The sequence below is a fragment of the Diadema setosum genome, chromosome 9, assembly GCF_964275005.1.
Source record: "Diadema setosum chromosome 9, eeDiaSeto1, whole genome shotgun sequence".
In the NCBI taxonomy this organism is placed as follows: domain Eukaryota; kingdom Metazoa; phylum Echinodermata; class Echinoidea; order Diadematoida; family Diadematidae; genus Diadema; species Diadema setosum.
This window is the reverse complement of record NC_092693.1, coordinates 9,754,540-9,775,693: the sequence shown is the minus strand read 5'-3', so window position 1 is coordinate 9,775,693 and position 21,154 is coordinate 9,754,540. Positions and strand designations below refer to the sequence as shown.

The 21,154-nt window shown below is 37.8% G+C and overlaps 2 protein-coding genes across 2 annotated transcripts; one reads left to right on the top strand and one right to left on the bottom strand.

Moving 5' to 3' along the window:
- Positions 1–7: 7 nt before the first annotated feature.
- LOC140233019 (mediator of RNA polymerase II transcription subunit 10-like) lies at positions 8–6,468 on the top strand. Its single transcript, XM_072313125.1, has 4 exons — positions 8–283; positions 1,880–1,966; positions 2,852–2,954; positions 3,914–6,468. Exons 1-4 carry the CDS (start codon positions 24–26, stop codon positions 4,001–4,003), a joined length of 540 nt encoding a protein of 179 aa, XP_072169226.1. The 5' UTR covers positions 8–23; the 3' UTR covers positions 4,004–6,468.
- Positions 6,469–7,580: 1,112 nt separating this feature from the next.
- LOC140233017 (exosome complex component RRP42-like) lies at positions 7,581–18,972 on the bottom strand. Its single transcript, XM_072313124.1, has 7 exons — positions 18,797–18,972; positions 14,790–14,903; positions 13,833–14,012; positions 13,013–13,152; positions 11,687–11,810; positions 9,011–9,166; positions 7,581–8,305 (listed from the first exon to the last, which is right to left on the bottom strand). Exons 1-7 carry the CDS (start codon positions 18,851–18,853, stop codon positions 8,210–8,212), a joined length of 867 nt encoding a protein of 288 aa, XP_072169225.1. The 5' UTR covers positions 18,854–18,972; the 3' UTR covers positions 7,581–8,209.
- Positions 18,973–21,154: the final 2,182 nt, after the last annotated feature.

Sequence of the window (21,154 nt, the reverse complement as noted above, 5' to 3'; positions counted from 1 at the left end):
TCACATATCCATTCACAATATGCATGCTTTGTAGGTTCATGGTTGTAAATGCGTGCATGGTCATCATCAAGGGTCATCGCGGATCACATCAATACCGACAAAAGGCCCTCCACCGGCCCCACATTCCCTCAGCCTTTTTATCACTCATTATGTCGTCCTCCCAGTCGGAGAAGTTTGACCCACTGGTGGAGAACCTGGAGAGATTTATCGAGATCACTCGCCAGCTTGGTGTTGCGGTCAGCGACTTTCAGCAACAGGGGCAAGCTCCTCTGAATCAAAAACTGTGAGTCAGTCAGTCCCATGCTTGTACATCAATGTATAGTAGCCCGACCAGAGACAGGCTGTAGTGCAGTGTAACGTTATCGTTAGTTTATAAATGCTTTTGACAGTTTAAGATGTTCACCATTCAACAACTTTTTATGTTCATTGTTTTGTTGTTGACGTTGTGTTTCTTAGACCCTATAAATATCTATTATTACCTCCGCCAAGGAAGGAGGGGGTAAACTTATTAAAATACCATCGACGTTGGTTTGTCTGTTTGCAAAATAACCATTGATAACTCAAAAAGTTGTGTGCGGTTAGACATTTATTGAGCGCCTTTTCCACTGGATACAAAGCGCTATGACGTGTCATCCCTGGTCGCCATAGGAGATAAAATATATACAAAATACCAGGCAGCTACAGTACAAGTCCAGTGCACAGATTAAAATGAAACTTGTATAAAATGTCAATATTGACGCAAGGAACACCTTATTCAATTTTGGTAGTGATCCAGGAATTTTTATGGATTTTTGAGGGATATTTAATCTTTCGGCATATCTACATGTAAGGTCAACGAACCGCTTGGGGTTCAAAGGTGCGTGTACTGGATGTTTGCATACGCGCACTAACAGGTGACTAAAAGTAAACGCGTGCTCTCCTCGGGCGAGGCGCTGTGCAATGACGTAAACAAAAGGCTTATATTTTGGAAAATGAGTTGCATGCTTGATGGAGGTCTGTGCTCTTCGAGTGCTTTTCTAGTTATCATTTCTTTTTTCTTTTTTGTAATAGAGGAGACAAGCTTCTTGTGTAGGAGCTATAGATTGTGTAGGTCAGGACTGAAGATTGAGGAGAGTGGATCATCATATCACTGGACCCTTTTGTTTTTTTTTTTTTGTTCTGAATTCCATTATCAGAGGATGAAATTTTGGCCAAAAATTAGCCATATTCACAAAGTCCTGAAATTGTTAATTTTGCAAAATTATGTTAATCATTTGCTCCTATTTTTGGAAAATAGAATTCAAGTCAACTCTTCTGCGAAAAGTTTTCTTTTAGGCCGGTGTATTTCGTAATGGAATTATTGACGTCTTTCACATTTTGTCCATGAACCAGAATCACAATTCATACCCATACATGATTCACTGTAGACATTTGTACTGAGCCGATGACAAAGAGAAAATCGGCAAATGAGGCTTGAGGCTCAGATTTCGTATTGTATGGTAAAAGGTCTAAACATGAACATTTTGAACAATTTACATGATAAACATTGTGAGAAATCTACGAAATTTTTTTCTAAATGTGAATTTCTTAGCATTTCTACATTTTTGTGACACATTTTTGGTGATTTTGGCCCATACAACACTCTGTGAGGCTAGTCTAGAAGTCCAGCGCATACTGCATAATTGCATAATTCATGAATTGCACAGTTGCATAATTGCATAGTTGCAATAGTAAAACCTACTGGTAGAGCGCTTCAGAAAATGGCGGGGGGGGGGGGAGGGGGGTAATATTTTGCGATGGTGATTTGTGATCCTGATTTGTTCACTTGTCTGTAATGATGCGGCCCCTCACCCTGGATGTGTTTGTCCTGAACTCTTTGCACACCTCTATCTTATCCTAGGAACTCACTGGTCACTGTGCTTCAGGACCTTGACAAGAATAAAAGTCAGGTCCAGGATGTCCAAGTACCCCTGGAGCTCATCTATGAGTAAGTTTTTATCATTTTAGGAATAGTGGCCCACAGCAGTAAAGCATCTCACTGAACTGAAACATTATTTAATACATATCACTGAATTGAAACCATTTAATACATGTAATACAGATCTTGAAATGAAAAAGCAGTCATATGCTTACTGTAAAACGAGGAATTTTCGCGTGCATTTTAATTTCGCGAATTTCGCGAGCGCCAAAATTCGCGAAATTAAAATGCACACGAAAGTTTTTGTCTACACTACATGCATTGAACGCCAGTGGCAATTCGCGAAAATTTCATGCCACGAAAAAGGCTGTCGGCTCCAATTCGCGAAAATTTCATGCCGCGAATATATCATGTTTTACAGTATATCTATGGTGGCATATTGGATTCAGAATGGCATATAGATAAATTTCAAATTTTAGCTGAAATGACTGGTTGCAATGTCAGCATTAGCAAAAGAAGGCATGGATTGGTTTAATCAGTATAGTAAGTTGGCCTTTTAAGAAGTCTCAGTTGGGTTTGATGACCAGTGAAACTGAGCCATTGTTGTGTGTTGCCATGCCACCTCCTTTTTGTAAGAGGCAAAACACCACCCCTTGCACAGGATAAAGAAAAGGAAATTATACAATTTTTTGTAATGATTATTTTTAATTTTTTTTTGTGGAGGTCATGCATGTAAAAGAACCAACTAATCTCTTTACAAAGATTGGAGTTGAATACCATGGAGGTGGTGTGTTTCACACTCTGTACAAAAAACAGTTCATAAAGCTTTTCCACATTTCTTATGTGACATTTAGGACTATTGTTTGTCATAAAGTGTGGCTCTGATATCGTAGTTGTGTTTCAGGCATGTTATTATGTATCTGCCACATTTCTGATGGAATCTCTCTCACACAGGTATGTTGATCAAGGAAAAAATCCGCAGCTGTACACCAAAGATTGCATGGAGCGAGCTGTGGCAAAGAACGAGCTCGTCAAAGGAAAGATAGAAACATTTAGGGTAAGACACCTAGTGATTGTCATACCCACATGTGTGGGCATTCAGGATCCTACTGTATACTGTATACTGTATACTATCTCTGCTGAAACAGTAGTAAACTTGCAAGTTGTTTAGAGTTGCTTTTGCACTCTGTTGGTTTAGATTCTTCATTTGTTGTAATCATTTAGCAAGTCTCCCCATACAAACTCCATGTAGACTGATTTGGGGGGCCTGGCAATAGTAGATGTGAGTGAGAGCAAGTTCAAGTCAGCCATTTGAAATATGTGCAAAAGTTATATTTCAGTGAAAAGTGGCAAATCATTTTGCCCATTATGTACCTTCAAGCACTGTGTTGTAGAATGAGAGTTTTGATTGATTTATCATATCATGACAAGTTATAATCTGTGAAGAAAAGAACAAAAACAGAGAAAACATAAGAGATGTGTTCCCATGAAAATATTACGTAATGCTCTCCAATTATACTTTGGGCCATTGTGTACTTTACTGATTTACAAAGCAAGTGCAACAGGAGTAGGTGTAAATTGTGACATCATAGGAAAGATCTTGAGAATGCCTTTTCTTTCTGTATGCTTCATCAAAATTGAAGTTTAGGTCCAGATTTGTAAACCAAGATTATGATACCAGTATGTCATTTTTTTTTTTTTTTTTTTTTTGGATAGCTTAATTGCAAAATGTAAAGTATAGGATAATGTTTTTGTGTCTTGGAATAGGTGAGACTGCTGCATGACTGAAGCCGTTTCTTTCCCCCTCTTTTTGTCACGTGTTAGTGTGTTTGTATGTGGTTGTTTGTGTGCATTGTGACTGCAGCAAATGATTTAAAGCATCATATGTTCATATTGCACTAAAATGTGTGCTTACGTCGACTTTGTGAAGGCATGTAATGCCACCGTGCCAAAGACTTCCACTTCCACTCACTTCAACTTGCATCATTTCCTTTCCACGTCTCTATCTTTTTCCAGAAATTCAAGAAGGCACTCATCACAGAGCTGGGAAAGATGTTTCCTGAGGAGATCGAGAGATACAAGTCAGCGAGAGCTGGGGATACATGATGCAATCTACCCTCTGTCCTCATCAAGCAGTGACTTGCACCCATTGTCATGATGTGGAGTTGAACAGTGGCGTGGAGGGAAGAGAAAACACTGTGTAGGATGGAATGTTTTCCATCAGGATTGATAGTGAGGAAAACCTTGTATAGTGATGGCAATGATCTGCACTGGATGTGAGCCAAAATGTTGAAAGCAGCGTTACGGTGTCGTGAGAAGGGATGACTGGAGGATAGTTTGAATGATATCAAGTGGGACACTACATTCAGCAGTCCCTCAATAGTAGACAGACTCTGACAGTGGGAGGTGCTCTGGAATGCTCTGAAAACCTTTTATGCATTGGTGTACAAATAATTCATATTATTGAGGGCTGTCAGTAGAATTCACTCCCCAACTTGTATAACAAGACACAACAGGAAGTTTTACGTCTGTCAGAGTATGCCCAGATTGTTAAGGCCAGATGATGTCCGCTGACAACTGATTGCTAATGATGATTATTTGTTACGTAAAATATTTCAGGTTGTGGTATTTCATGCAGAATTAAGTTGTATTGAGATGACATAATGTCCACCCAAAGTTCAAAGTATTTCTTGTGTACATTTCTATGGCCACCTGTTTTTAGAAACTGAAAGACCTGCCATGAGGCAGTATTCAGTCAAATGTTGATTCTCAACCATGTAATAGTAATACATGCAACAATTTCATCAGTATTTGATGACTCTATTTATTTTACAGACACACACATATACACACATGCACATGCTATCATATGCACATGTAAACTTTAATCCCAAACTTACTTTGTGGGCTGTTCATCGTAGACTACATGTATTGAGCCATCAGTTTACTGCATAGTATTGCAGTAAGATGTTAAATTTCTTCCAAAGTGAGCAGGCCAGTTTTCAGGAAGCATTATAGAAGTGTAATGGCCCCAATTTGAATGTGCGACATTGTGTACAATGTATATTGTGACTGAAGACTTGTGTTGCTGTATTCACTCAGAAAATCCATCTATATGCAGTATAACCAAACTGCATCTTGCTCTGTATAGATGCCAGGGCAAAGTTGGTGTTACTTTAGTACAGGTGTGCCGATATAGGTTAATGATATTTTGATTACTGGTATTTTGATACACTGTGTATGATATGAACTGGGGAATGGCTACAGTGTATGTTTAGCCAATTTTCATATTTGGTGACTACTTGATCAATAATATACAGTGTGTAGGGGATATGAAAGTAAATTCAATTCATGAAGCCAATGTTACATTTTTCCTCATTTAGAAAAATCTTTTGTGTATGAAATGGCAGATTGATACCTTTAGAACTTGAAGGAGATAAACAAGGCATTATGAAATAATCGCTCATGGTTGAGCAGATCTACTGTAAATGGTATGCAGTATACTCTGCAGTGCTTTGTGTGTTTTGTTTTGTTTTTTTTCCAATTTTTTGAGTCCACTGAAATATTCATGATATTTCCAACTTGTGAAAATAACTACAACTGTATTGCAGTCAGTAACACAAATGCACTATATGTCATCTCAAAGGTAGAACATCACCAACTTTTCTTCAGAAAAAGAGTAATAATGCTTTCTTTTCTCAGTCTCCTCATTGTGGTTCCTGATCACAATTAACCACTTTTGAAATTGTCTTATGGATGAGTCTCAATCATGTAATATATTTATAAACTCTGCCCCATATACAGTGTTTGAAGTTGATATTTGGCAACGATGTGATGTGTCAGTACCATGTTTAAAGATGATTTGGTGAAATCGGAGGGACTTGCAGAGAGGCTACACCCTTGTTATGTAGGAATTAGTCACTATTGGGTTTTGTTGGGGGAGAAAGAGTTGTGCTGTACATGTACTGTGACTCAAGTCAGCTCTCACGGCTTTGCGTAAAGACAAACTGCCTTGGACCATTGAAATTTACTTGTTTTATAGGGTATCATGTCATATCAGGTCTAAAAACAAGACAATATTAAAAGAAATGGACATGCGAAATTGCCTTGTGTCAGGCATCTCCCTATATCCATCCTTGTTATAACAAGGTGCATTATCCTGGTCTCTTTGGATACACAAGAGACATGTAAAGAGACCACATATGTCCTGTACAATGTACACACACAAACATTCAAAGAATCGATAACAATGGTGTATGTTTGGTGGGCACTTTGTCCACTGTGAGTACAGGTTCTGTACTCACATAATGTTTATGTACTGCAAAATACAATGTAATCTGTATAATAATTAAAGACTACCTGGCAGGAATGAATAAACTCGATAATAGGTTATCTTGTGTCCTTTTGGCATGTGATGTTTTCATGTACTATTATATACACCATATATTTAGCAAGTCTAAATTTTCACAAATCGGGGCTTCCTGGAAATTTTGCGAGTGGTTGAATTAGTGATCATGGCGTACAGTACTGAACAGAGAAATGTATATGTGCATGTCACATTCACGTCGGGATTAGAGTCAATATTTTTGCATGTTTTTTGATGTGCAAATAGCACCTGACTCGCGAATTTCATAGAAATAAAAAAATTCAAGAAATATTCGCCGTACGCAGTGTACATTGTTACATCATGGAGCTGGGTTCTGGGTTATACACTGTATCTCCTACCGGCCTTGTTCCATGAAGATATGACTACCTTGGCCCTATTTCATAAAAAGTTGATATGATAGCAACTTTTGCTGGAATGGCAATTGTCATGGTAACAACAAGAATCCAGCTTCCTGATAGGCTGTTGCTATGGGAAGTTGCCATTCCATCAAGAGTTGCTATCCTAACATCTTTTTTGAAATGGGGCCCAGGTATCTGCTGAAGTTATTAAGAGTGTGTGTATGTGTAGGGGGAAGAAAATGAGGTGGGTAAAACCAACAAGTGTGCTGAAGTTGAGCTCATTTTTCAAATCACTCGCATGAATATGAATCTTTGAATAAAAAATTACATGGTAAACTTAAGTTTCAAATTGTGCAGGCAGCGTACGCTGCGATTGCAAATTAGCTCATGAAGAAAGAGTGGTTTCGAGGAACAACATGAAAATCGATGTTGATATCAATGCCTCCTGAAAACCATTATGGTTTGAATTTATGCAAGTGTTGAATATAAGCTACAGTCAACCTTGCCTAAGTTGAATCTATTTTGACTGAAGAAATAGCTTCAACTTGGAGAAACTTCGACTTCTGAGGGATTAAAATCAAGAGAATATAAAGAGGACTTGAAGAGACCTTCGACTTAGGCGATTATTTGACTTATAAATGCAAGGTCGACTTGAGCAAGGTTGACTGTATATGTAATCAGTATTTTCTGTAATTTTGGTGCAAATTGGCTCTGGAATTTGAGATATCAACATGGATACACAAGTATATTAGTGCCAGATAATGCACACTCGGTGCTTTGTATCACAGGTTGGACTGCAGTTACTTTCAGACATTGGACAGGCAGAGTACTATGTTTCATTATTGAGCAGTACAACAGTGAATGAAGATTTTCATATTCAAATGCTAACATCAAAGGATGAAAAATAATAGTCATACATTATACATGTATCGGAAAGAAATTGACCAATATCCAAACCTTGCTTTTCTACAAAATATTTTATTTCACTACGTGTTTCCATCTTTGGATAAAGAGTAGTGCACCTACATGAAGACATTACAATACAGCCTTATAATGTTGCTGCCCAGTGCCTTGTATGCTCCAAAAGGGTAAACAAGCAGGGATCACTTATGCATCTTTAGTATTAGAAAGAGTGCCTGGTATGAAGCTCATCAAGGTGTGGGCCATGGAGCAAAATGTTCTAAGCCACTATATGATCGTCACATCATCTGAGAATATCTGTGACGCATTGAACACATGACCACAAGCTGATCTGTTAATCCTGACACACAACCTTCTTTGCAGGGCAGGGTAAACTGATCGGCAGCCGTACTGGATTGTGTGTTTTTCCAGGTACGTGTACAGGGAAATCTGAGAAAGTCTTGTAGGAGCAAGTGAATGGCAATAACGTGTCACATCTGATGCCATGATCAGCTTTGATGAGTCTGGAGTTTGACACAGGAGCACAAAAACCATCTTTTCCCTTCCGCCTGTCGACAATGAATATGGAAGACATCCTCGCATGACTACTCCCTACGTTATCAGTCAACAGACCGCCACTCCATATAAACTGACAATAAGGGCTCTCTTGCACTGTACTGTCACGCATCAAGTCAGAAATCCCTTGCTGGACGTTTTGTCCCCTTCCTTCTTGAGAAACTGTTGTAGATGTTGGTTCAGATCAGTTCCAATCTGTTTCGCTGTCTGCAGAGAGATATACAAACATCAAGAGAATGATAAGCATCTATAGAAAAAGAGAATGATATAGTCCAAGGTGAGGGCATACTAATCTTAAAAATTATTTGAACAGAGATTTCACATTCCACAATACCAACAAGCATCTCCAATACAACATTCAACAATGCCATCACATGTGACATTTCACTACTGTCAACCCCCCCCCAAAAAAAAAAAATAAACAAACAAACAAACAAACAAATTACTCAAATTCTAAGTCAGGACTGTACAAAAGCCAGCTTGTAATTACATGCAACAGCTTGTGGCAGGAGCATAAAGTACAAGTCAACTCCCTACTGTGGCTGGCTTTAGCAAAATAAATAGAGAAATACAAAAATTCATTTGACATGAAACCAATATCATGGTTCCATGTAATGTGAAAATCAAAAATTCAATAACCTTATCATCAGTGTAAGTCCAATTTTAATGCACATTTCAACCATAATGTTCGATTGATATTACCCACTTTGCTAAATTCAAAATTCCACAACTTTCTCATAATGTATGTCCAATTCTAATGAACATTTCTACAATTACATGTATGTTTGTTTGATTTTTACCCACTTTGATTTTTCAAAGTCAGCTTGCACATGAAGTGGGAATTGCGATTGTTTGATTGTTTGATTGTTTGTTTGTTTGTTTGTTTTGGGGGGAGTTGAACTGGTTCCTCACCATCAGCATATCATGGATGCTCTCCACAGCTAAACTCCCAGAGCCCTTTTTCACAACACCATCAATAGCGCCCTCTGTGGTGACAGCCACCACAAGACAGGCCATGCTGCAGGCTTCCTCTTGGAGGGTGGCGTCAACGATGTGACCCTGGCCGACCTGGAGGGAGAGAACCAAGCAATGCATGCTCAACTCAATGGCCATAATTGTGTTGCATGGAATATTTCGTTAGAAAATCAGTCATTTCTTCGATTGAATTATGATTTTGTAACGAAATGACAACATTTTGTAACTGAATGAACATTTCGTCCACGAAATAATTTCGTTAACGAAACAGTCATTTGTGACCGTGCACCTCAAAACGAACATAAAGTCGCACACACTGATATTGCGTGAGGACTGAAAATAAGTGAAATTGGTCAACCTAGCCAAACTTGACTTTTTCATATTTTCTGAAAGAGCGGGTCTTCTCTTACATTATGCTAAAATTTGGTATCATAAAACGGGCAGGAAAGTGTGTTTTTTTTTAGCAGTTTATCTCGAACGTTTTTTTGTAGAATAGTGTGATTAGGTGTGTCCTTAGAATCCCTTTTTCATTTCTGAAAAACCTTGTCCACACTCTTCACTTTCAACTCTAATAACTTTTGAAAGGATAATGCTACTGCTTTGAAAGTTGGCATTTATTATGGACAGAATGTGTTAATGAGGTATGCTTAATTTCAGTTGAATCTGATAATCCCTTCATTGTTGTTACTCTGGTGGTTTACTTCCTGTTTTTTGTCCCATTCATCGCACAGCCAGCACGGTTTGGTAAAGATTAAGCGCTTGAATAGACACTGTACTTCAGAGCCTCTTTTCTCAGTTCACACTTTTCCTGAGTTTGTGCTTTCTTTCCAATATTTAGATAGGTTAGGAGAGTCCATTTGATTTGAGTTATACATCATTTTAAAGCTTAAAGTCTGCTCTTTCAGAATATGGTCTTAACTAAAAATTCATGTCTGGCGACTTTTTGTTTGTTTTGAGGTGCAGGGTCACATTTTGTCGATGAAATGACCAATTTCGTAATGAAATATATTCCATGCGACACTTGACACTCCATGGTTTTTGTCCTTGGTTTAAACCATGGTTTCATTTGTACCACCTTCGTGAATTTGGGCCATTGGGACACACTCACTGAACTCTATACGTAGTGTTGGAGTTCAGTGAACACACTCTAGGATTACATCAGGACAAGGCAGTGTCTGATCAGCTGTCTGTATAGAATCCGCTCTGCCTGGTATTAGTCCCTGCCATCCTTTGGTCACTAATCGGCATATCCCCTGTGGTGCTTTCATCAAGGATTCGGGCAGACTTCCTGAAAAATAGCTTTACTTCAATAGGGCTCATTCAATCCCTCTTATTCTCCTGTACAGTACAATGTACATCATAATGCCCTTTATGGGGGACGGTCAAATCTCAGTCACCTGAGCGGGTTTTGTTCAAATTACATCACATGCAAATGTGCGAGTTTTCATTTTTACTTAGCTTTGTTTGGTTTTGTTTGGTTTTCTGAAAATGCATTAACATAGCTGTGCAAGTGACTCCCAAATGAACCAGAAAAAACTATTTTAAAGGATGAACAATGATTCAAGCCACCACCACATTTCATTGCTGGTATTCAGATTAATTTGACTGAAATTATTACAGCATGCATTGATATTTTTCTCAGACAATCAAAAATAACAGTAGAAAGTCAAAGTGCACAGCAACGACCGATTCCCTAGATCTACCCTGATGTTAGAGCCATGCTGCACTTTTTGTACAAAGACAAGGGTAAATTACCTTTAGAACTGTAAAACCAGAAAGTTTCATATGCATTGCAAGAGCCAAGATTTGTGAAATTAAAGGACACGTTCACCTTCATTAACATACGGATTGAGAGAATGTAGCAATATTAGTAGAACACATCATTGAAAGTTTGAGGAAAATCGGACAATCCGTTCAAAAGTTATGAATTTTTGAAGTTTTTGTGCAGTCACCGCTGGACGAGGAGACTACTGCAGTGTATGATGTCACATGCATACAACAATATAAGGAAAATATAAAGAGAATTCCACGAAATTTCATCTTTTGAAAAAAGTACACATTCCCTTGACTCGTTACTGACATGTTATGAGTAATATTATTCCCATTGCCTTTAGAAAGAGGCAAGTCAAGTGCTCTTTTATTATGCGAAAAAAGTGAAAATATGTTGAATTTTCTTTACATTTTCTTTATACTGTTGTACTCATATGACATCACGAGCCTTAGTAGTCTCCTCATCCAGCGGTTCCAACACAATTTTTAAAAATTCATAACTTTTGCATCGATTGTCAAATTTTCCTCAAACTTTCACTGATGTATTCTACTATTATTGCTGCATTCTCTCAATCCTTATGTTAATGAAGGTGAACTTGTCCTTTAAATAATGCACATGAAAGTTCTTGTCTACACTACATGAATTAAATGCCAGTGCCAATTCACAACAATTTTATGCCACGAAAAAAGCCATTGGCTCCAATTTACAGAAATTTCATGCTGCAAATATTTTTGGCTTTACAGTATGAATCAGTATCTGCTCATATTTTAATAAAATCGTAAACAGCAACATGTATCTTGAGTGATTGTATAAACAAAAGTGGACTGTTCAACACTCCCCACCTTGCTGACTGTTACCAGGAGTGGAAGCTGCTGGGTATCCAGCTTGTGGTAGTCGTGAGGATTGTCAGAAACTTCAATGTCCTCTGTACCGTCCATGTCTCTCTGCACACGCACATCTGGTATTCTATATCATATCCAAGAAAAGTGTAATTTGCGATGAGAACCCTTCAATCAGGAATGAAACTTTGGCAAGTATACATAAGGGAGAAAACTGCCAATACAGGTAACAATTTTTTTTCTTTTGTTTTCTTTTTTTTTGGGGGGGGGGAGATTTATTTTAAATTATGTATACATATATATATATACATATATATATATATATATATATATATATATATACTCCTCCATGTTTCCAACATTCATGCACTAAGGAAAAAAAAAACATTGAAAAAGTGCATTACAAGTTACAACTACACCTTTCACCATTGCACCCATAATGCCAAAATTTCTATCTAGATTAAAGACGTATCCACCCGGTAGTCTTTTGGTAATGTGGTTTGAGTATCTAAAATTCTAGACTTCTATACACCCAGAGTGCAGAAGAGATAAGTATGTGTTTATGTTGAATTCAAGTCTGGCATGTTACTGGAGCCAATTACTGTAACATTCACAATTTTTCATAACTTTCTGTCCCTGAGCAGTATGCAAATTACTGAAAGGAAACATTGTCAAAACATGAATGTTAATTTTACAAATCTACCCAACAAGCAAAGTTTTATTGCATTGTCACAGACGAGGATTTGAAGTACCTGTCTAACATTGCACAATGAATCACTAAAAGCTTGGACATAACTGTAATGTCATTGGGCATTCACTCATTGCATATTCAAAGCTACCATACATACAACCATTTGATTGTATACTGTATATGCCATTAATATTTCGTGAGGTTTTTATTTTCGCGAATTACGCGAGTCAGGTGCTATTCGCGAAATCAAAGACACACGAAAATATTGACTCTGATCCCGATGTGAAAGCGACGTATGCGTGTACACTTCTCTGTTCAGTACAGGACTCCATGATCGCGAATTTAACCACTCACGAACTCGTCGGGAATTCCCGATTCACGAAAATTTAGACTCGCAAAATATATGGCGAATACAGTACATTGTATTGTGTGATTGAAAGGCATGATACAATGTGGCACTCAATAAACGATGCCACAAACATGTCAAGGTCTAAAACATGCTGTAACAATCAACATTATGACAGCAAGTGCCCCTTTGAGGACAGGAAAATTCAGGCCTTCCTCACATACATGTACATATATGTGTTTCAGTGCATTCAATAAAGTGAGAAAATGATACTAACTATCATTTCATGTACCTTGTATTGAAAAGAGCAGCTTTGACTGCAAGAGCAATGGCATCAAATAAGTTGCCTCCACATTCGAGTACCACTATGTCAACATACAATGTCCAGCAGCATTGCCTTGGAATCACACAGAGAGACTTGTAATCCAGTTTCTGGGAAGGAAGAAAAAAAAAGAAATCACACATTTTCGTACACAAGACTTTGCTTTGGAATGAACTCAACCAATTTCATTTGAACACCATCCAATTTGTGAGCACGTTTCGTAAATGAATAATGTTGAAAATACCTTGAATGTAGATATATTGTGCATGTACTGTAAAACATGATATATTCGCGGCATGAAATTTTCGCGAATTGGAGCCGACAGCCTTTTTCGCGGCATGAAATTTTCGCGAATTGCCACTGGCGTTCAATGCATGTAGTGTAGACAAAAACTTTCGCGTGCATTTTAATTTCGCGAATTTTGGCGCTCGCGAAATTCGCGAAATTAAAATGCACGCGAAAATTCCTTGTTTTACAGTATTCAAATGGATTTCGAAAGTTTGATTCTTATATTTGGGCTTTCATGTTGAATTTTTTTGAGGCTGCAAATGTGCAATCACTGACTCGTGACTATAACTGTAATAACATCTTATCCAGTATTTCCTTTCAAATGCAACTGATACTAACTGAATGTGTCCAAAATTGCAAAACTTCACTGAATTGTTGCTCTGTATGACACTTATTCTATTTACACCAGAATTACTTTTGACATGTGTGCTCAAAGAACAATTACACTGGCAGTCATCTTCAGACAGCATTAAAAACAATTGCACCTACATTCATATCTTACCTTCTCATCCTTGTACACCATCCCCAGCATATTGGCAATCTCTGTGGCCAGCTCGGTGCCTCCCCTGCCCTCGAATTTGGGCGAGGCATTTGCTGAGAAATCAACAAAGAACTCAATGGAACCCTGGTGTGGACACGACTCTGCTGGGGGTCCCATCTCTGCTTTCACACCAACCAATACCTGTGAAGTAGACACCATGAATTTATACCATAGAACTACGTGGTTCTGAAGTGACAACCAATTATTCTGAGTTTTGAATCTTGAATTTTGAATTTAAGTATGTATCCTTCCTTACTGATCAGAATTTCTTCTGTTTTTCTTTCTTTTCAATTATTGCTGATTCACCTGGAAATTAAGGCAAGAAAGTGTGAAATATCTGTAGATGTCTTGAACTGCTTATTGCAAAGGACAAATTAGGACTAGTACATAAAGACCACAACCAGTATTCAATTTTGACTTAACTTATCTGAGTATTGGAGTACATTTCCCCAAAACATCAGTAATTCATTACCATGCAAGTTATCAATAGAACCCACATATTCATAACATTACACAACACACAATCTATTAGTTTTAAAAAGAGAGGGTAAAACAAATATAAACAGCCTGTTGTCTAAATGTATTTCCTATGAATGTCATTCTTACTTGTAGTTGTATCTCCAAGGCCTAATTATTTGCTTAAATGATTGATATCACTGTTCATCAACCAAGAAATATGAGGTGCAAGCTTGCTTTATAACTGCCAAGTTCTGAATGTCTTGATGTTATGTATGAGTATGTACCTCTTGCAAAACAGCAAAACAACAACAACAACAACAACAACAAAGGAAATTTTTGTCACTTTAAAAAAATAAAATAATAATAATATGCTCTGGTTTCAAATAGTATTGGAAACCAGAACAAATGAAAAGATGTGACAAAGTATACTAAATCAAAACCTGTAATATCATATCTTACTTGAGTATCTGACAGAATCAGTCTTGCTGATCCACTCGTATTGGATACCACACCACACTCCAGCTCCATGTTGCGATAAGATCTGCAGGATCTGCCATCAGATCTTAAGTTGTCCTGTTGTGAAATGCAGTATCAAGATTTGTACTTGTAGAGTAAATATCAAATCAACACTATAGTATAAGCAGCAGAGTCATTGTAACAATTTGTAACAGCAAACTCTCAACACATGATATCCCGTGCAGGATAGGTTAAAGAGTAACACTTTATCAAGAATCGTTTTCATAAATTCTCTGACCATATCCGCTCGTGGTCACTCCACAATCAGGAGCAATTTTATGACTGCTTAGTCCACTGTGTTGCAAATACTTGTGTATCTAAAATTCTTCGTGAACGACATAATTTCACCTTTGGTCACCGCTCGGGTCACCACAGCAATGCGAGATGGACACTATTTTCAACCAATCTCCTCCTTCCTTCCCTCTACCAGCTGCTCTACATCTCGAAGTTTTGTATGCCTGTTACAACTTCTCCAAAAAAGATAAATAATTCATAAAATTCAACAATTCACACACATTATGCTTCTTGACTAGCTTGTCTGGGCCAGGGTCTGGAATTATAATGCAGAAACTCCAACTCTCCCGTTTTCGACGGGAGATCTCCCGCCGAAAGCCCATTTTTGCAAAATCTCCCGTTCTCCCGCTTAGGATTTGATTTCTCCCGCCCTGGCTCTGTGTCTCCCGGTGGAAAGCATTTCTTACTTATTGCTATCGTATGTTTAAAAAATAAGCCTTAGATAGAACCAGAGAACATCTAGAACTCTAGGAACTTCGCGCTTCGCACACATCAACTTGGAGTCTCCCGTTTGCTAGGGATTTCGGGCGGGAGAATCTCCAGATCAGAAGGTACTTGGGGTTGGAGTCTCTGATAATGCGATATTACACCGCGCTATTCCTGAAAGATACCTTTTTGTATGTAGAGGGGTAAATTTATACTGTACGTGTATAAGTAAATTTTCAAAACTCAGAGTGAATAATTTTCATAACTTTGCGAAATTCGTAATTTTCAGGACTTTGTAAATAATTGGTTGGGTGTTATTTTTGGGCGAAATTTCATCCTCTGAGACCGGAATTCAGAGCCACGAAAAAAAAAAAAAAAAAAAAAAAAAAAAGCGTACGGTGATACGATCCACTCTCCTAGTCCTAGCTCTCTGATCTCTAATGTTAAACTAAAATAAACTTTTATACCCGGTACTGAGTAAATACTAAGGCAAAAGCTTTATGAAGAGGAGATACCTCTTCAAATTCATGAAATTCTTCCGTCGAGATGTTTTCATCGCAACTGATAAATGACAAATTGCCCTACATCGACGTAAATAAGCACTGAATTGATTAGTGTTTTTAATTTCATGAATTTGAATAATTACGCAGTAAATCTAACAGTTAGGTCTACCTGCTGCTACAGCCCAGTCGCTGTATAGCGTCTGATCGGGCTAAACCCGCTGTAGAAGTAGAACCAACAATCAACAACTGAACACTTGCTGTCGGGCGAAAGCTCGGTGGTCTAAGTATAGCGATGTCAGCGGGGTCACATTTAACACATTTCCTATTCTGCCGACGTGTTAAAAGGTCAATTTTCATCAAAGCACTGTGGCTATATATACAGCTTTAATTCTTTTAAGAAATATCAATAAAATGCACTATAAATTACTAAAAACAAAAAGTTTAATTTGGATCAGCAAAATTATCAGGACTACTTGCATTCGATGACATTATCGTGGAGCTCCACATTACACGAAGTACGTCATGCAAGTAGCCATCTTGAATAAAGTGACCCCAAATTATTCCTGCTTCCGGGTTGTTTTTTTCTCTCTTGCCTAGTTATATGACGTAGGTGTTTAGAGATATTTACGTCGGTACATCTCCACATGTTGCACATGCGAAATGACCAGTCAGAACTCGACGAGCAGTTCGTTTTCCCCCTAAAAATCTTGTATTTTGGTGAAGTTTGGATAAAGAGGCATCAATTTTGTGACTTTGGACTCTGTTTTCTATGGCAAAATCTCAAGGGTTTAAAAAAAACCGGTCTTTATTTGATTTTTGTGGATGTTTTTAAACTAGAAACCACTTGCATTTACAGTAAAAACCTGTCGCATTTTGTCGCAACAAGGATAAGCAAGCCGGTGTCGGGAGATCTCTCGGGCATTTTTCGGGACGCAGAATCACGGTTTCGGAGGTAATTACGTAGGTTCGTATTTAAGGCCACCTTACGTGTAACCGTTACAAGTGAAGGGCCTGCTACTACGTGTTGTGCTAATTACTTCATTACTCTACCGTTTTTGCCCATAGAATTTAATTGATTTCCACAATGATCGTTTCCAAAATAAGTTTTCGTTGTCAGCCGGTTGTTCAGTACTTGTAAAGTATGTTTTTTTCTTTCAAACCACCTTAACACTAGTATAACACTAACACTTCCAATAGTTCTAACCAGTTACTAAATAGACTTTTTAACGTCAGGTCTAAAGAAAACTTTATGATAATGTATGTTTCACTTTTCAAATTCAGATCTTTAAATTCTGACATTACACGTAACAGTTAGACAAAGTCCAAGTTTAAATCGGCAAATTACAAGTAATTCAATCTTGTCTTGAGTTTAATTTGATGAAGAAGATGTTGGGTTTTGACTTTGAAGTACAAATGTTTACCAATGCCCCTCTGGATGTATGAATATGATTGTTGTTAGATAGGTTAATCATTAATTATTATCATTGGTCTATTGTTATTATAATTATTATTATTATTCAATATTTAACATTAGTATTATCATTAACAACTGCAGAATATCTCGCCAAGATTTTTGAGGCATGCACGAGATTTTCTTGTGCACTGTGTGCGTAGTATCCCGGACGAAATAAAGCACAGTCAGTATAGTCGAGAAATCTCGTCTGGAGATCTTGGCGGGGTATTCTGCAGTTAAGCCAATTATTGTTAATATTTATCTTAAGCTTATTAGTAATATTAATATTTTATTGTCAGGCACTAACTTGGTTAATCATAACATTGGCATAGAGTCTATGCCTAATTGATTAGTATTGATTAGAATATTATGATTTTAATTTAAAATGTAATTTTGCAATAATTTCAGGCCATTTGTGATATTATCCAGCAGTGGATCCAGGATTTGAAAATTGGAGGGGAGGGACGAAATTCAACGAACTTCACTTGTAAAACTCACAAAGGAATAGTGGAATACCCACCAACTCCACTTGACTTTTTGGAGTCTTCCTCGGTCAGTAACATTAACAATGTGAATGAAAAAAAAATATAACCGTATGAAAAAACAATAGAATAAATTAAGATGAAGTATACAGTTAACTTGCTACTTAACATTTTTTTTTTTGTCTCTACATGTCTTTGAAATAGGTTCATTTTGGTGCATAAAGCCATCTTTTTTTGTTGTTGTTTCGAAAACCTGCATTGGGGGGTAATAGAGAAAGGAGAAGCAATTCTCCATAAATTGCCGCAGAAGACATACAGTTGAGTGCGACATTTGACAAGCCATAACTCAGTAAATAAATATCCAATTTCAATTATCTCTTCACCTTTGGATTTGTCTCGCTGAGACCTTTAATATGATATATGGTTTGGCCATATTTCATGAATCTTTTTTTTTTTGGTCTAACATAACTACTAAGTAGTGGAGATGACGCCTGTCCAGTGATCAGGAGGTCGTCATGGACGTAGGTTCGAATCCTGCTCGAGTATGTACGCCCATGATTTTTTATCATGGCTAAGTCTACTAAAACACTGATCAATTCACTAAATTCAGTGCTTATTTACGTCGATGCGATGTAGGCCTAGGGCAATTTGTCATTGAATCAGTTGCAATGAGCTACCGCTTGGTAACATAAAAAGACGTTAATGGGACTGTGACAGTAAAGACTTCGGGCACGGCACATGGTATAAAAACGAATGGAAAGAACACGACAAGAATGAGTTTTTCACACTCACTTTTACGCCGTGTATTATAAATGTCTTTTCCCCATCACCGAGCTGCACAGATGCCATTTTGTAGAGTTTTCAACCTGTTCACGCTGGATATTCTGTAGATGGACTCACTAATCGTCGCCAGTTCTACGCTCACAGCTCACTAGACATGCATTCGCTCCGATCCACAGTGGTAGCAAAGAGCTCTTTGGTAGTAGTACACATGATGACTGCCCTCCGCGGCCCTCCCCACCCCACCCCCTCCCCCCCCCCCCCCCCGCCCCATCATCATCATCATCATCATCATCATCATCATCATCATCATCATCATCATCATCATCACACGCAGCCCAGTCGCTGTAGTGGGGTTATTTGCACAGCGTATACTAACAGCGTCTGGTCGGGCTACATCATCAATTCATCATCTGATATCACCGCACCACCACCACCACCAGCACAACCACCACCAGCAGCACCACCACCACCATCATACCACCAGCAGCAGCAGCATGCAGAACATGCATGCAGCGCCGCCGCATTTTACCCTAGCACAGACGAATTACATTAATACGAGCGTGGACCTACTACACACATGGACTAGTATGAATGTCTTTCTTTGATCCCATCATCACCGCCGCCACCTGATTATTTAATGAGTACTTCCAGGTGCTTGGATAGTGACGATTGTGCAATCGTGCATCGTCACTCTAGCTGACAAAAGAACCATTTCCCTCATTGCAGTCTCATTTTGCTTAGGTGCCTTTTCAGATTCAACTGCCTTTGAATTAACGTACACCGATAAAAGGGAGCAGCAAACCCGAAAACATGACAGTTTTCGTGTCACAAAATTGAAAATTACTGAAGTGGACACTTGTCTTGTGGACAAGCATGTAACATGGCTAAATGACGGGACATACACGCATCTACGGTTACAGTCCATGTTTACTCTGCGAAGGTGCGAAAAATGTGAAAATTAGATTACAAATAAATCACACATCCAACCTGCCAAAATAATTGCTTTCTCTTGTAAAGTACGCGCATTTCGCGAATGGAATTACTTGAGCGACAATATCCCAATGTACACTACAACTGCACATGCATTTTTCTTGATTTGATAAGATAAATACTATCTTGCGCATGTACTTTTTATAGTTCTCAAAGCGTCGTCTTGATTTTATCCAGGCTGGCTCTCGGCGATGATGATAAGATCAAAGCAGGAAAGCATGCTTAAAATGCTTTTGTGCTACTTTTGACAGAAACAGGTGCATGAATAATATTAAACGAGCGATGAGCGTCCATGTGTAGTAAGTCCATGATACGAGTATGAGTATTTATGGTTTATAATCCTGTTATTCAATATTGAAACATAGGTTACTTATCAGTAGGTCCTATATACTTGCCTCCTTGGTGTCAGTAAAAATGGTCTTAATAAGATGGCTATCGAAAGGGATATTGCAAAGAATGCTTCCGACTGTTGAGCGATTGCCATTTTCAAGTGGAATTGTGCATATTATATTTTTTTCCAAGCCATCAGATTTACTTTACGACGCCATTGTAATCTAAATGCACTATCATATTGACAGTCATCCTTCCTGATCAAAGATAGTTTAAACAAACAGTTTCACTGAACAACTTAGATCTCATAACAAAAGAAAAAAATTCCGAATAGTGTGAAATCAGTTGTCCTCGCACACGGAAATCTCTGCTTGTCAAATCACTAAGTACAATAGTCCAAGATAGTTGTCCCCCTTGGCAGTAAGTTAATATCTTAAGATACAAACAGACTAATGGAAAGTTCAGTTATACAAATAGAATTACAAAGTTTCGAAATTCACTACACATACAGTGATATTGATCACAAACATTGTTTGTATAGCACTTTATACATGTATACTCATATATCATTAAATTCTATAGATAGGTTATGACTCTCTCATAACGCTCTTTCCGTGGTTTGTTTGAAAATGTTATATGAGGATAATGCTTTATCAAACAAGTTAGCAACCTTAACTAACTTTTAACAGTCATAATATTTATGTTATAGTATATTGTAGCACATCTGAGCAATGCTTTCATAAGCCTATACAATCTGTCTTTTTAATTTCATTCTGAATGAAAATTAAATTCTCTGAAGATTTTGATTGTTCATGAGATTGGAGACATATTAATAGCGTTGTGGAATTATTCTTGTAAAAGGGTGGTGTAGCACCCTCCACCTTCCGGCAAGTTTTTTATATACCGATGTTCTTGTTTTGTTTTGTTCTGTTTTGTTTTGTTTTGTTTTGTTTTGTTTTGTTTTGTTTTGTTTTGTTTTGTTTTGTTTTGTTTTGTTTTGGGGGTGGTTCATATAACAGCATACTTTTATACTCATTTTGATATGTT